The sequence below is a fragment of the Apodemus sylvaticus genome, chromosome 1 (genome assembly GCF_947179515.1).
Source record: "Apodemus sylvaticus chromosome 1, mApoSyl1.1, whole genome shotgun sequence".
NCBI lineage: Eukaryota > Metazoa > Chordata > Mammalia > Rodentia > Muridae > Apodemus > Apodemus sylvaticus.
This window is the reverse complement of record NC_067472.1, coordinates 6,069,004-6,082,491: the sequence shown is the minus strand read 5'-3', so window position 1 is coordinate 6,082,491 and position 13,488 is coordinate 6,069,004. Positions and strand designations below refer to the sequence as shown.

At 46.7% G+C, this 13,488-nt stretch overlaps 1 protein-coding gene across 1 annotated transcript in view; it reads left to right on the top strand.

The window, feature by feature from the left end:
- The window catches only part of Tectb (tectorin beta), a 29,309-nt gene extending 15,821 nt beyond the window's left edge, over positions 1–13,488 (top strand). Inside the window, exons 4-11 of the mRNA XM_052183535.1 lie at positions 1,573–1,715; positions 1,819–1,891; positions 7,442–7,545; positions 7,670–7,753; positions 8,946–9,108; positions 10,144–10,216; positions 11,405–11,437; positions 12,212–13,488. Of these exons, the coding sequence (XP_052039495.1) occupies positions 1,573–1,715; positions 1,819–1,891; positions 7,442–7,545; positions 7,670–7,753; positions 8,946–9,108; positions 10,144–10,216; positions 11,405–11,437; positions 12,212–12,261 (723 nt within the window). The 3' untranslated portion in view covers positions 12,262–13,488. The remainder of the gene's footprint in view (positions 1–1,572; positions 1,716–1,818; positions 1,892–7,441; positions 7,546–7,669; positions 7,754–8,945; positions 9,109–10,143; positions 10,217–11,404; positions 11,438–12,211) is intronic.

The following is a 13,488-nucleotide window of genomic DNA, read 5'->3' as shown; positions in this document are numbered from 1 at the left end:
CCAGATCCTCTTCCTCAAGTGCCAGAAGGATTCAGATTTGATGGGAAGAGCCCTGATCGAGGTGAACAGGATGCTATCTGTGAAAGCATCCCAGTGAGGTGAGGTAGAAACCACCTCCATCCCTATGTTCTCAGACCACTTACTTTAAGACATGTTCACAGTCCTAACAGTGAGCTTTGAGACCAGCTTGCCAGAGGAAAGAATTCCACATTTAGCGCTTTGTGGTTAAAAGAAGTTTTAGCTACAGACTTATGATCTAGAGTGAAAGATAGGCAAAGGCATTCATGGGGCGCTCAGTCAGAATATATAAACTTGTGAATATATAGACTTTTCCTCTGCACAGAGAGACCTCAGTGAAGGGATTCCAGAGCTCTGCAAATATTCTCACCTCACATACAAAGACTGGCTTCTATTGTTTCTGATAAACATTTCTGTTTCCTCACTGTCATTTTTGCTTTGTTTTATTTTTTATTAGATATTTTCTTTATTTACATTTCAAATGTTATCCCCTTTCCTGGTTTCCCCTCCAAAACCCCCTATCCCAACCCCCTCCGTGTTCACCAACCCACTCACTCCTGCTTCCTTGTCCTGGTATTTCCCTATACTGGGGCATGGAGCCTTCTCAGGACCAAGGGCCTCTCCTCCCTTTGATGCACAACAAGGCCATCCTCTGCTACATATGCAGCTGGAGCCATGGGTCCCTCCATGTGTACTCTTTGGTTAGTGGTTTAGTCCCTGGGAGCTCTGGAGGTGCTGGTTGGTTCATGTTGTTGTTCTTCCTATGGGGCTGCAAGCTCTTTCACCTCCTTGGGTCCTTCCTCTAGCTCTTCCTTCCATTGGGGACCTTGTGCTCAGTCCAATGTTTAGAGAGTGCCCACCTCTGGATTTGTCAGGCACTGGCAGAGCCTCTGAGGAGACAGCTATATCAGGCTCATGTCAGCAAGCACTTGTTGGCATCCACAATAGTGTCTGTGTTTGGTGACTGTATATGGGATGGATCTCCAGGTGGGGCAGTCTCTGGATGGTCTTTCCTTCTGTCTCTGTTCCACACTTTGTCTCTGTATCTCCTCCCATGGGTATTTTGTTCCCCCTTCTAAAAGGGGCCAAAGTATCCATACTTTGGCCTTCCTTCTTCTTGAGGTTCATTTGGTCTGTGAATTGTATCTTGGGTATTTTCCAAGCTTCTGGGCTAATATCCATTTATTGGTGAGTGCATATCATGTGTGTTCTTTTGTGATTGGGTTACCTCACTCAGGATGATATTTTCTAGTTCCATTCATTTGCCTAAGAATTTCATGAATTCGTTGTTTATAATAGCTTTGTTTTATATTTCAAGACAGGGTTTCACGTAGTTCAGGATGGCTTCAGACTAACTATGTAGCTGAGATTGGCCTGGAGCCCCTGAGCAGCCCTCCACCTCCCGAGTGTTGGGATGACAGGCGTATACTGCCATGCCCAGTTGTTTACTGGCCTTTTTTATTTTTCTGACTCATTGTCAACCACTTTTCCCAGAATCCTCAGCTCCATTATGGGACACGGCATACACCCTAACTGCCTTCTTCCTTCCTCTAGTACAAGCCTCCTATCTACCACTTCTACAGCCACATCGTGTCAAATGACAGCACAGTGATTGTGAAGAACCAGCCTGTCAACTACTCCTTCTCCTGCGCCTACCACTCCACCTACTTGGTGAACCAGGCTGCTTTTGACCAGAGGTAAGCCGCTCTGGGGATGGGGGGCTGGTGACTGTGAGGAGGCTACAGTCCCTGTCAATCAGACATGTTTCAGTCCTTATGCAAAATTCTCTCCCCTTTTCAGAGTGGCCACTGTTCACGTCAAGAATGGGAGCATGGGCACGTTTGAAAGCCAGCTGTCCCTCAACTTCTACACTGTAAGTCCAGGTTGCCTTCTCCATCCAGAGTCCTTTTCCCAGGGCACTTCCACAGGAGTCACTCTCTCCTAGACTCTGGGCAGAGCCCTGTTCCAGAACTTCAAAGGTGGCATAATGCCTTAGCCTAGCCTTAAAGCCTGCGTGTGAGAGAAGGTTCCCTCCATAGGCTGAAGAGGACAGCACAGGTGGGCTGAGGTTCCCATTCCTCTGGTACAAAGATTAAGGCAAAGTCACTGGACAGACAAAAGGACAGACAATAGATAATAGTGTCTGACTCTTAATCGAGGCTAGTTTCCACTACATTTCTCTCCAGAGATTTATCTGACATTAGGATCTCAAAAAATTTAGTCTGGAGTATTATACGCCCTGACTAGGCCAGGGCTATAAAGACAAGGCTCAGGGCTAGCCTCTGCTTATCTAGTTCTTTTGTCCCTTAAGCCTTACAGTAAGATTTCCTCACCTTCTGATTGGATCTGCTGTCTGTGTTGACATCAACAGTTAAAGGCATGCTTCGGTCTCTTAAAATTAAGTGCTCCAGAGAAACTAAATATGCATTGGCCGTTATCCCAGCTGCTCTCCCATTAGAAAGGACACTTTGTTTGTAAGCTGCAGCTTCCAGTGGGACATAGGCACACAGAGGGGACACTGGCCCAGCTGGCTGGAGGAAGAGCACAAACCTTTGTGCAGAGCATTGCAGCCAGGAGGTGTCCTTAGAGGGCAGCAAGTCTGCCCCACTTCGTTTTGGGAGAGAAAACACCACCCCATTTGAAACCTCACTAACAGTGAACTCGCTTCACCTGTTGCCTGGAAGCCATTGAGATCTCCCCCCAAATCATCTAATTGCTAGATTAGGCTAGAAGAACCCTAAAATAACCTAGTCCATTTTGCAGCTAAGGATATGAAATCCAAAGAAGGAAGGTGTTTGCCCAAGACCCAGATGCCTTAGAGAAGTATGTGGGGAAAACGGAGATTCCCCAATCAAGATTCTGCCTACAGAGGACATGCTTGTACAGTGTCAGGGCCCTTCAGCCGCAAAGGCCATGTCTAATTTGGAATTCAGATATTTTAGTCTTTTTAAAAACTATTGTTGAAGAAGGATCGCTATGGTGCAAAAGTTTCAAGTTTCCTTAAAAACCCAGAGTAGCCCTGGCTTCCTAACACTAGTGGCTACACCAGAGACAGGAAATCCCAGAGGGCTGCTTGACCTGTCCTTAGAGATCAATGCAGTGTAGGTAATCCAGGGATGATGTAACCATGGTGACACAGCTTCCCACAGAAGAATTACAGTCCTTACTACAGGGTCCTGCCCAGAAGTTAGCAGTTGTTATTCTAATGAGATAAAGTCTGTATAACAAAGTTTACAATAGTTAGTTATAGAGATCAGGGTTTTAAAAACTCATCCCCCACCATTAACCACATAAGGTTGAGTCTCAGACAAGAATGTAAACTCAGAAGTAAAAGGAACATATTCTTTAATCTAATGATCATTCAATCAATCAGTTAATCAACCAATCTTCACAAGCAGGCCATCTTCTGAGCTATTGAAACTACTTCCTGAATTGTCTAGAAATGAAGTTAAGGTGTCCCCAAAATCCCTGTCAAAGTCCCTAAGGACACATGGACTTCCTCAAAGCATGACTTCTACTATACAGACACTTTTGATCTGCTTTCTTTCTATCCTGCTGTGGGCTCAGTTTCCTCTGGCTCACCCACATATTTTCCCCCACTTTCTCCCTTTTCCACTTTGAGGGCATTCTTGGGTGTTTCCAAAGCAACGACTGCCCCCTTGCATATATTTCCATCAAATTAGCAGAAACAGAACCATGCCCTACATAGAACAATGCATCCAACACACTGCTAATTGCTTAAAATTCTGGGAAGCCCAGAGCATGGGCCCCCAAATACACTCCTTCCAAGCTTCATGCACACTGTCTCCACTCTGTCCATCCCTCCCCACGCACTTTGGCCAAGAACCCATAGTTGATATTCCCAGGGGAAAGTTATGACTCCCAATTGAAGACAAAGAAAGATTGTTTGTTTACAGACATAGTCTGACCCTGTGGGTAAAAGGAAGGGCATGAGACATTCCACGAAGCCTAGTTTCACCATTCACTAGTTAAACAACTTTGGGAAAGTTAAGGCACCTCCCTGCATTTCCATGTCCACATCCATGAAATAAGAACTCCATGACATGCATCCCTTAGATCTTTTAGAAAGATTCAGGGAAATCATCTTTAGAAGTACTCAGCATGAACTTGGTAAGTCCCAGGAAGACAACTGTTCTCATGAGTGCAGACCAAGGCCCAATTTCACATGTTCTTAGAATTGTTTGTTGCCTTTATAGAGAGAAATATCAATGTCAGTGTGAGATTAGGTCAACTTCTTAAAATCATAACAGTACTGACCATTCTTAGTGATTTAAAAAATAAAAAGAAAAGGCTTAAGGTGGACATAGGCAAACAACAAAGATTAAAGATCTTTTCAGAAATCAGAGCAAACTGCAGAGCTGAGTGAGCACCCTGAATTTCCTACCTGAAGTCCACAGCACTTCCATCGCTAAGGGGTGGTCACTCCACCTCTTTCAGTGATTCATGTGAGAGCTACCTTGTGCTTTAGATTATCCTGTGAAATCTGACACCATTACCATGCCCATGAACTCCTATCTGCTTTGGTTCTCTCTGCTGAAATAATTCCATGAAATGATGTTGGTCACACCTCTCTGAAGAGCGCCCATCTTATCTAAGTGGAACATTGTCTCTCATTGGTTCATGCGCCATCCCAGCCACTTCCCTGTGACTACAAGTCCTCGTCACAAAGAAGGACCCAGAACTGAAATGTCTTATTATGGTCTTTCCATAAGCCGATAAGAGACATGGTGGGCCACAGGTGAGCATCTAGGTTCTGGAAGACTCTAGGAGTGTATGCAGGAGTGTTCACTTTAGGCTAGTTCCCTTTCATCATTATCTCTCACCTGTGATCAAAAACATTTACTAAACTTTCCCAGATAACTCCCTCTCCGTGAAGCACCCCTGTCCTTCACTTGGGTGACTAGTTCTGAGTCAGCCTTTCAGTCAAGGTAAGGAATGCTGGAACATGGTTTCTCAACAGATTCATCCATCCTGTAGGGCAGGAAAGCAGTTTGTGTGGTCTCTCTGCTTTTAGGGATGGGAAGGTAAACTGCCCTGGCATGTAACAGCTTACCCAGGTAAAGTGGTCTGAAGGCAGATCTCTGATTTTTTATGTTATAAAGAATGTAGGGTGCCAAATATGGTGGTGTGAACGTGTAAACTCACTAGAGATGAAGAAGTGGGATTGTTGGGATATTGAAGCCAGCCTGGCTTACATGTGAGTTTCAGGCTAGTCAGAGCTATATAGAAAGATCAAGAAAGGGAGAAGGGAAGGGAGTTAATGAGGGAGGAAAGGAGGGAGGGAGGGATGGAGGGAGGGAGGGGAAAACATGCTCGCATTACTGTAGTTGTCAGAAATGGAAAGTCCCGTTTCTGTCCTTCCCTGTGATGGACATTTGGACAGTTGCTCAACCAGGAGAGAGAGATCACACTCTACCAGCAATCTCCAGGGAAAGTATTTCACACAAATATCTCTTTGGAGACCTGGGAACGAAATTGCCAATCCCACATTGGTTTCCATGTGTAGAAATGTTCCTTGCAATCTCATAAGTCTTAGGCAATATCAAAATTATTTTCAAAGCTACTAGAAAGCCGTCACTTCAGCTCCATGCTGTGAAAGTAAGTCACTTATAACTGGGAACATTATTGCTTAATTGTAGCAGCCATTAACGCAGTGTAGAGGCCTGACAGATGGAAGAAGGGGAGCCAGCTTCTGGGTGGCTGTGTGTGGGAGCCTTGACTGAACCTGCTTCACTAGAATAAAGTAAGGAGGGGCTTAGAGTCTTCACACAAAGCCTTGGGGTACTGAACCCATAGGAAGCTAAGACCTGCCCTCATCTCTCTTCTGTGTTCCTGTTCTACTCCCATCTCACAGGAATGAAGAAACTGAGTTCTAAAGACTACGTCCCTTCTACTGAGTCTCACATCCGCAGTGGGGGCCCGGGTTATCCTGGGATCTTAACCCTTCTGGCCAATGCCTCTGTCATGGCAAACACCAGAGAGGAGTCCCAGGGTCTTATTCAAGTGAACTGAGAGGAGACTGACAGGGTGGAGAAGCTGCAGCCTTTGAGGGAGTCAGTCACAGCTCTTCTTCCTAATGACTCCCTGGACATTATCTGATGTTGGTCGATTTAATGCTGGGCCAGGGCATTAGAGTAGACTCTGCCAGTCCTGAGCACAGCAAGCCTTTGACAGACTCTTGGCCTGCTCTCCTTAATCTACCTCCTAGCCCTGGGACCTCATACCCTGCTCCTTCCTCTGCTTCCCAAACCTCCTACAGACCTGGATCCTTGCTGTCCTGTCAGCCACAGGGCCTCTGGAGGCATTCCTTCTGCTGTGGCTATATAGCCCTCCTCCTCCCCTCCCTCAAGCCTTGTTCAAATGCTACCTCTTCAAGGAGAACCTCCTGACTACCTGTTTCAAAACTGTCAGGGAAGTGCTTGCCCTACAAGCAGGAGCATCTGAGTTCAACCTCTAGACCCTCATTAAAACAAACAAGCACAACGTCCCTTGCAGTCCCACTGTGGGGGAATCAGGGACAGCTGGGTCCCGGCTGTTTACTTGCAAGCCAGCCTAGCATACTTGGTGAGTTCCAGGCCAAGGAGAGACCCTGTCTCAATCTCAAGTAGGCAGTGCCCGAGGAATGAATCCAGAGGTTGTCCTCTCCCTCCACATGCATGTGCACAGACAACATGTGCCTTTGTGCACTCATGTATACACACACACACACTAAATGTTCCCTTCCTCGTGCTCCCAATCCATTTCTGCTATTTTTGTGGTTTCCAATATTACATACTATATACTAGTCTACTGTGTTGTGTAATTTACTTCTTTTGTCTTTCCCTCCTGCTAGAATATCTTAGTGACAGATCTTGCTTCATTCACAAATATTAGATCTCAATACACAGGGTATCTGGACATAGAGACTATCCAAATATGTAGAACAAAACCCAGATGCATTGTGGGAAAACGGTGACTTATGTCTGTTGATAACCATGCTGTTAATCAAGGTATAAATGTTCAATCCCAGGTGGCGAAGTTCAGGGGCTAGGGGTAGCGAGGGGTCAGGGGTAGTGAGGGGCTAGAGTGTTTGGTCATTCTTGGCCGTGAGTGATTTGTGAAACCACAGGAATCCTGTTTTCACACCCTCGGACCCTATCATTTTTCCATCTGTCAAGTTTGTTGGCATCACCGAGACAGTGCGTGTCTATCCATAACCAGCAAATGTCCTTATCCCTTCTCAGATGACATCAGCATCTTCAGAGACTCAGTCTCCCGAGCTCTAGAGTTCTCTCTGTGGTCTCATGCACTTGTTCCCTGGGTTGTCTCCCTCTCTAGCTCATCTCACTGTGTCTGATCCCACCAGACCCTGTGGCTCACTCTCAGAGGTCACAAGGCCTAACGCCCCCATTTCCTTTCCAAGAACGCCAAGTTTTCCACCAAGAAAGAAGCTCCCTTCATTCTGGAAACATCTGAAATCGGTTCAGATCTGTTTGCAGGCGTAGAAGCTAAAGGTCTAAGCATTCGGTGAGTTCCTTGACTCTGCGTGTCTCTGTGTTTTAAACAAAAAAAGACCAGACAACCGACTTCAGTTTTGAGACGTCTCTGTACACAAGAGTGGTTCTTAGCGCTGACGCTGTTTTATCCCCAGGTTCAAGGTCGTCTTGAACAGCTGCTGGGCCACCCCGTCGGCTGACTTCATGTATCCCTTGCAGTGGCAGCTCGTCAACAAAGGGTGAGTGTCAGTCTCCGGAGTCGAGGCAGAGCAGCGTGTCCAGTGTGTCCCAGTATCTCTCACTGTGGCTTTGGAGGAAATCTTTTGTTCATACCAGATCCTTTCTGTGGAACCCCAGTTTGCAAGAGTCTTTCGTGATATTGCAGTGGCTATATTACCTGGTATTTTCTGAAGTCATGAGCACACGGACCACCAGCACACTCCCTCAAAGGGCGATTCCATGTGGGGTAGGGAGGTTGCTCCTGGAGGCTGCCACCATGGATAGCTGTCACTGAGAGGCAGGTGCTATAGCCTGTGCCAAGACTTGCTCATCATTTGCCCCCCTCCCCAACGCCCAAAGCTCCTCCTACAGTATTTTCCACTGACTGATACCAGGCCTGGGACATGCTGGCAGCACGGAGCTATTTTAAGGTTTTGTGTCTTGAGTTCAGGCAAGGATCTCGGGTTTATTGACTAAACAATCTTGTCAGATCCTCATAAGTTGGAAAATTCTCACAGCCCCAACTCTGCCAAGGCCACAACAAACAGAAATAACTCTGACCCTTGGCCCAGATAGGAAGGTGCGAACTTTGTTTCTCTCTCATGACTTCTGAAAGAGAATTCTGAGATGACATTTCTAAGGCCCTCCGTCTGTCTCAGTAAACATACATTTAGATATTTCTTTCCAGGCATTATCTGGATCATATATGGAAAATATGACTATGGTTGTTATTTTTTAACAAAGTTATGATATGTATGATTGACAGAACACACATTCCTTTCTCCAGTTTCACGCAAGACCTAATAATACAGAGATAATTGGTGGGTGTGGCTCAAGTTTACGTGTCTAGGGCAACATTGGACAACACGATTGCCACCCATCATGGAGGTCCTTCACTTGTGTTTCCCTGGGGTTTTCCAGATGCCAGTCATGAAGAGGGCTTTATCTCCTGTAGACTTTACTTCTTTAGGACAGGAGTTCAGCTTAGCAGATGTGTGCGTTCTCGCGAGTCACTCCCCTCTATTTTGGAATGGAACAATCACATCTGCTCCTGCCGCTCTGCTATCGACCTCACACTTAGAGACCAGAGTTCTCTGGAAGGACACACGGCTGCGCACAAGCCCAGCAGAATGCCGGGTGAAGCCTGGCCTCAGAGCCTTTTTGGAGCTCTCTGGTGTGACGTCTCCTTCTCCCTTCCCCTGTGTGTCCCAGCTGCCCCACCGATGAAACAGTCCTCGTGCACGAGAACGGCAAGGACCACAGGGCCACCTTCCAGTTCAATGCCTTCCGGTTCCAGAACATCCCCAAACTATCCAAGGTTTGGTTACACTGTGAGACGTTCATCTGCGACAGTGAGAAGCTCTCCTGCCCAGTGGTGAGGGTCCTAGCTCTGAAAGGAAGATATTACCCCCAGGGGGGGCTGGTACTGGAGGAGCTGGATTTGACCTGGGAATTGTGGGTCCACGGTGCAGAGGCAGAAGGTCTGGGCCTGTCCACCTTGCTATCAAAATTTATCAGCCTGGTATGCATCTCTTGTCCCACTAGAGATGATTTCACGATCTTTGAATAAAGGTCATCAGTTCTGATGGTTGTTCCATTGTTGGAGAACAATGTAAGATTTAAAAAAAAATGAGGCTAATAATAGGCATGGAAATGCTTTGAAAAAGTTAGAAGGGTAAAGGAATCCAAGACACAGACAGAACTGTAAAGATAGGCGACTGCAGTCTGGATTGGATTATCTTCAGAGAAATGCTAGATGTCTGGGGTCTGGGTCACAATGGGACACACAGCGGGGAAGGACCAATACCCTGTGGTTCTGGGGTTCACTGAGCTGTGAACACCTCCTCAGGAACTGGAGGCCACTGAGGCAAGGCCTGCACTTCTAAAGAGGCTGCCAGCCCACGTGGCCTGGAGGAATCTACGGAAGAGGTTATAAGCCTGGAAGAACTGTAGAAAGGAGGCTGACTCTCTCCTCCCATCAACTCATGCAGCTAGAAAACAGAAGCCTGTAAGCATAGGGAGGAAGAAAGAAAAGAATCAGAGAGTGCAGGGCCAGGAGGAGGAAGACCAGTTAGTTCTTGATCAAAGGATGGACATTAGAGTTGCACTTTTAACAAAAGAAAATGAAGCCGAACTCATTTTGCGAGCAACCTCTTTTTTCTCTGGGTTAAGAGTAAAAGCTTATAGATTCCTCCACTGGAATCCTGATGAACTATTCCCCCAGGATTCCCCAGCCTGGGGAGTCCTAGGTGCGTGTGCACATGTGCATGTGTGCGTGCATAGCTGCATGCATGTGTGGGTGTGGTGTGTACTTTAGGTATCAGTTGCTATGTAGCAAGTGGGGACTTTGACTCCTTGAAGTTCACTTTGTTTTGTTTTATTTTTTTTCATTTCTCCTCCCGGTCTTCAGAACTGTGACAAACGGAAGCGCATGCTACGTGACCAGACAGGGGGTGTCCTGGTGGTGGAGCTGTCCCTGCGGAGTAAGCTGATTGCCCAATAGTCATGTGCACTCTGGGCTGTGTCCACAGGCATGGCAGGTTTGAGCATTTTGATTGAATTGTCAAACCAGGCGTGCCTGTGGATACAGCACTCACGGGCTCCTTGAGTGGAGAGCAGGGGGTCTGATCATGTGGACGCAAGGACATAAGGTTTGTTGACTACCCTGAATGTCTTATGAGGCCAAACCCAAATGCACCTGAGGACTTAGGAAGCACTGGGTTGAGCGTCCAAACTGATGGTGTAATGAACAACGGAGCAGGAATGCAGGCATCCTGGGACGGTCAGCAAGCCTTCGCCGCCCAAGCATGGCCGGGCACTGAGCTCCATAAGTGAACAAAACCCATAGAGACCCCGTTGTCACGTGTTTACCTTCTAGTCAGAGAAAGATGGCTCACACAGGGGGAAACTGGAATGTTGAGGGGTCCGGTGGGCAGGGCCATGCAAGTGTGTGCCCACAATAATGGCCCAGGCCCTATAGACTGTTGGAAAATGTCAGTGTGGCCTGGAGGATGCTGTGAGTGGGGGCTAAGATTTGGAGTTGTACCCCAAAGCACAACTGCCAATCCAAAGGCTGCCTCTTGATTTTGCGTGGTCTGCAAACTAACACGGGTTCTGTACACTTTCCTGTGGTCCTAAAAAAATTAAAAAAGAAAGGAAAAATGTGGTGCATGAAAATTCAATGATGTTAAAATCTCAGTGTCTATAAAGTTTTATTAGAACACAGAGACAGACACATGTGCATGCAGATGCCATTTCCTACGGTGTATCCGTGCTACAGCCACGGAACACTTAGGCTATGCTTGGTGTGGTACCACACACCTGTAACTCAGCACTTCGGAGGCTGAGGCAGGAGGATAATGAATTTGTGGCCTATCTGGGATACATAGTAAGACCCTGCCCAAATGTGTAAAGAAAAAAAAATACTAGATACTGAAATTACTAAAAGTATCTAGTGCTTTCCAGAATATTTAACAGCCCCTGCTTTAGGGAGCCATGGAGATGACTCTGTAGGCAGGTTCTGGGGGAGGCCCTCATAAACCCCAGAAGGCGCTTCCCCTGGAAGGCAGCGGCTGATGAGCTGAAGGGGCCGGGTGTGGTCAGGCTCATGGTTTAGACACAGATCCGGTGCTTCCGTTTTTTAACCTCCACTCTCTCCTTGCTCACTTCAGGCAGAGGGTTTTCCGGTTTCTGCGCCTTCTCAGGTAAGAAGAGCCACTTCTGAAAAGTGTCATGGGGCAATGCTTTGTGAAGTGGGTATATGTGTTAGAGATATTTATTTTGGCCCCCCAAAAAATCTGTCGTTAAAAATATACATATTGAAGTACTCTTGAGTTGGGGGGTGAGGGGAGCAGAGGTAAAGGGGTCTCACTACAGCTGGCCTTGGACCTGAGAGGGAGGAACTGTTTCAAATGGATGAAGCTCCATCAGACCCACATCACCCTCTAAACAAAGCCAACACCCGTGTCTTTCTTAAGATTTTTTAATTTGGAGGACATGATTTGTGATCAGGTCATCTGCTCGCTTAGCAAATATTTGAGGCCTGGCTATGACTCTGCTGTTCGTCAACGGAGTGACGATTAATAAGAAAGAGCCTTGGCTCTGTACACTCAACTTTCCTCTGGGAAACTCGGCTATGAGTGTCCTTGGTATATATGGTACTCTATGAATTAATTATAGTTCATCATTAAACAATACAGGGAACAAGACAAGGTCGTGGGTGAGGGCCAGGGGAAGTGACAGAGCAGGCAGCCAGGGAAGCTTCCAGGGGAGGAGCCAGATGTCTGTTGGCCAAAAGGTCCACAATGTGTGGGCCTCTGTACTGGGAGAAGTGGACGAAACGAGCCCTAAGGAATGAATGTAACAAATGTATACAATTTGGAAGCTTCCCGGCAACCATGTTGCGTTAACCCTGGCTGGATTCTCCTTGGCTTTACACAGCTGTTTCTCAGTGCCTTCTCTGGCCCACTGTTTTGCAGATGTTCTTCTTCATCTCGTCCTGATGCTGGGGACCTGGGCTGTGTTGTAGGACATAGCTGAGCAGCTGCGGCAGCTCTCTCCAAGGCCACCCTGAGCTATGACGCATTCGTTTATTGTGCTGCCAAAAAGAACCGACAGAAGACCGCAATGCTGGGGAGCTGGGAACAGCCCTTTGCCAAATATGCATTCACCCCATGATTTGTGTGTGTGTATGCAAATTTGGTGATCCTCTGCCTCAGAGCCAACCTTCTGCTTATTCATTCCTGTGGTCATCAGATCCTGATAATCTTTTCCATGAAGCCAGGAGGAGTCTTCTCTCCTCTGCTCAAATTAGAGCAGCACTTGAAAGCTGCTCCAGTTATAAAAGACAACAGACAGACAGACAGACAGACAGACAGACACACACACACACACACACACACACAAAACATGCAGCTTAACATTTGGAGGCAGAGACACACTATCACCACAAAAATCAATGCCAAATACAGAATCCACAGGAATAGCCAAATTTACCCAGCAGGCACTCATTGAGACAGTACAGTTCTAAGGACCAGCATCAAGTGCCCAGGCAGGAGGTTCCAGTCTTCAAACCACAATGTGAAAATCCAATACAGTATATTTACTCAAACTTCTGTAATAGATGAGAGATGTGTCCTTGGGAGCTGCTAGCTTTTAAATAGATGTAATCATGAGGAAGGTATAGATGATTTATTCTTATAAGTGATTATATTTCTTTAGTCAAAAATAAATAGGAAATAGACTATGAACAAAGTAAAACTCATCTTCATTTCACAGAAGAGGGTGGCACTGCCTCTGTGAACTGTATTTGCACAAGAGTAGAAAGACTCAGGCGGAGTCCAGGCTCTCTGAGATGTGAGCGCAGAGCTTCCCACACACCCGTGGCGGCACCCTGTGTACTCACTAGCCTCGAGTGTGCTCTTGGAAGTCTTCCCATCGGGATGGTGAATGCATTTCACCTTCACCAAAAACATTCAAGCCCGTTCCTTCTCGCTCACTTACGATTGCAGGGACTGAACCGACCACTCATCCGAAATGTAATGCACATACAGTCATTATGCACATACATCCGAAATGTAATGCACATACATCACATGACAGCACACTCTCAGAATCGGCCACCCCTGTGACCCAGAGCAGGCCAGTGTCAGTGGGTCACATTTGGCATTGAGAAGCCAACTGAACACACCAATCCTGTGAGAGCATTAGCTGTGGTATGACAGTAGGGACCTTGTGCTAAGCCTTTTTTTTTTTT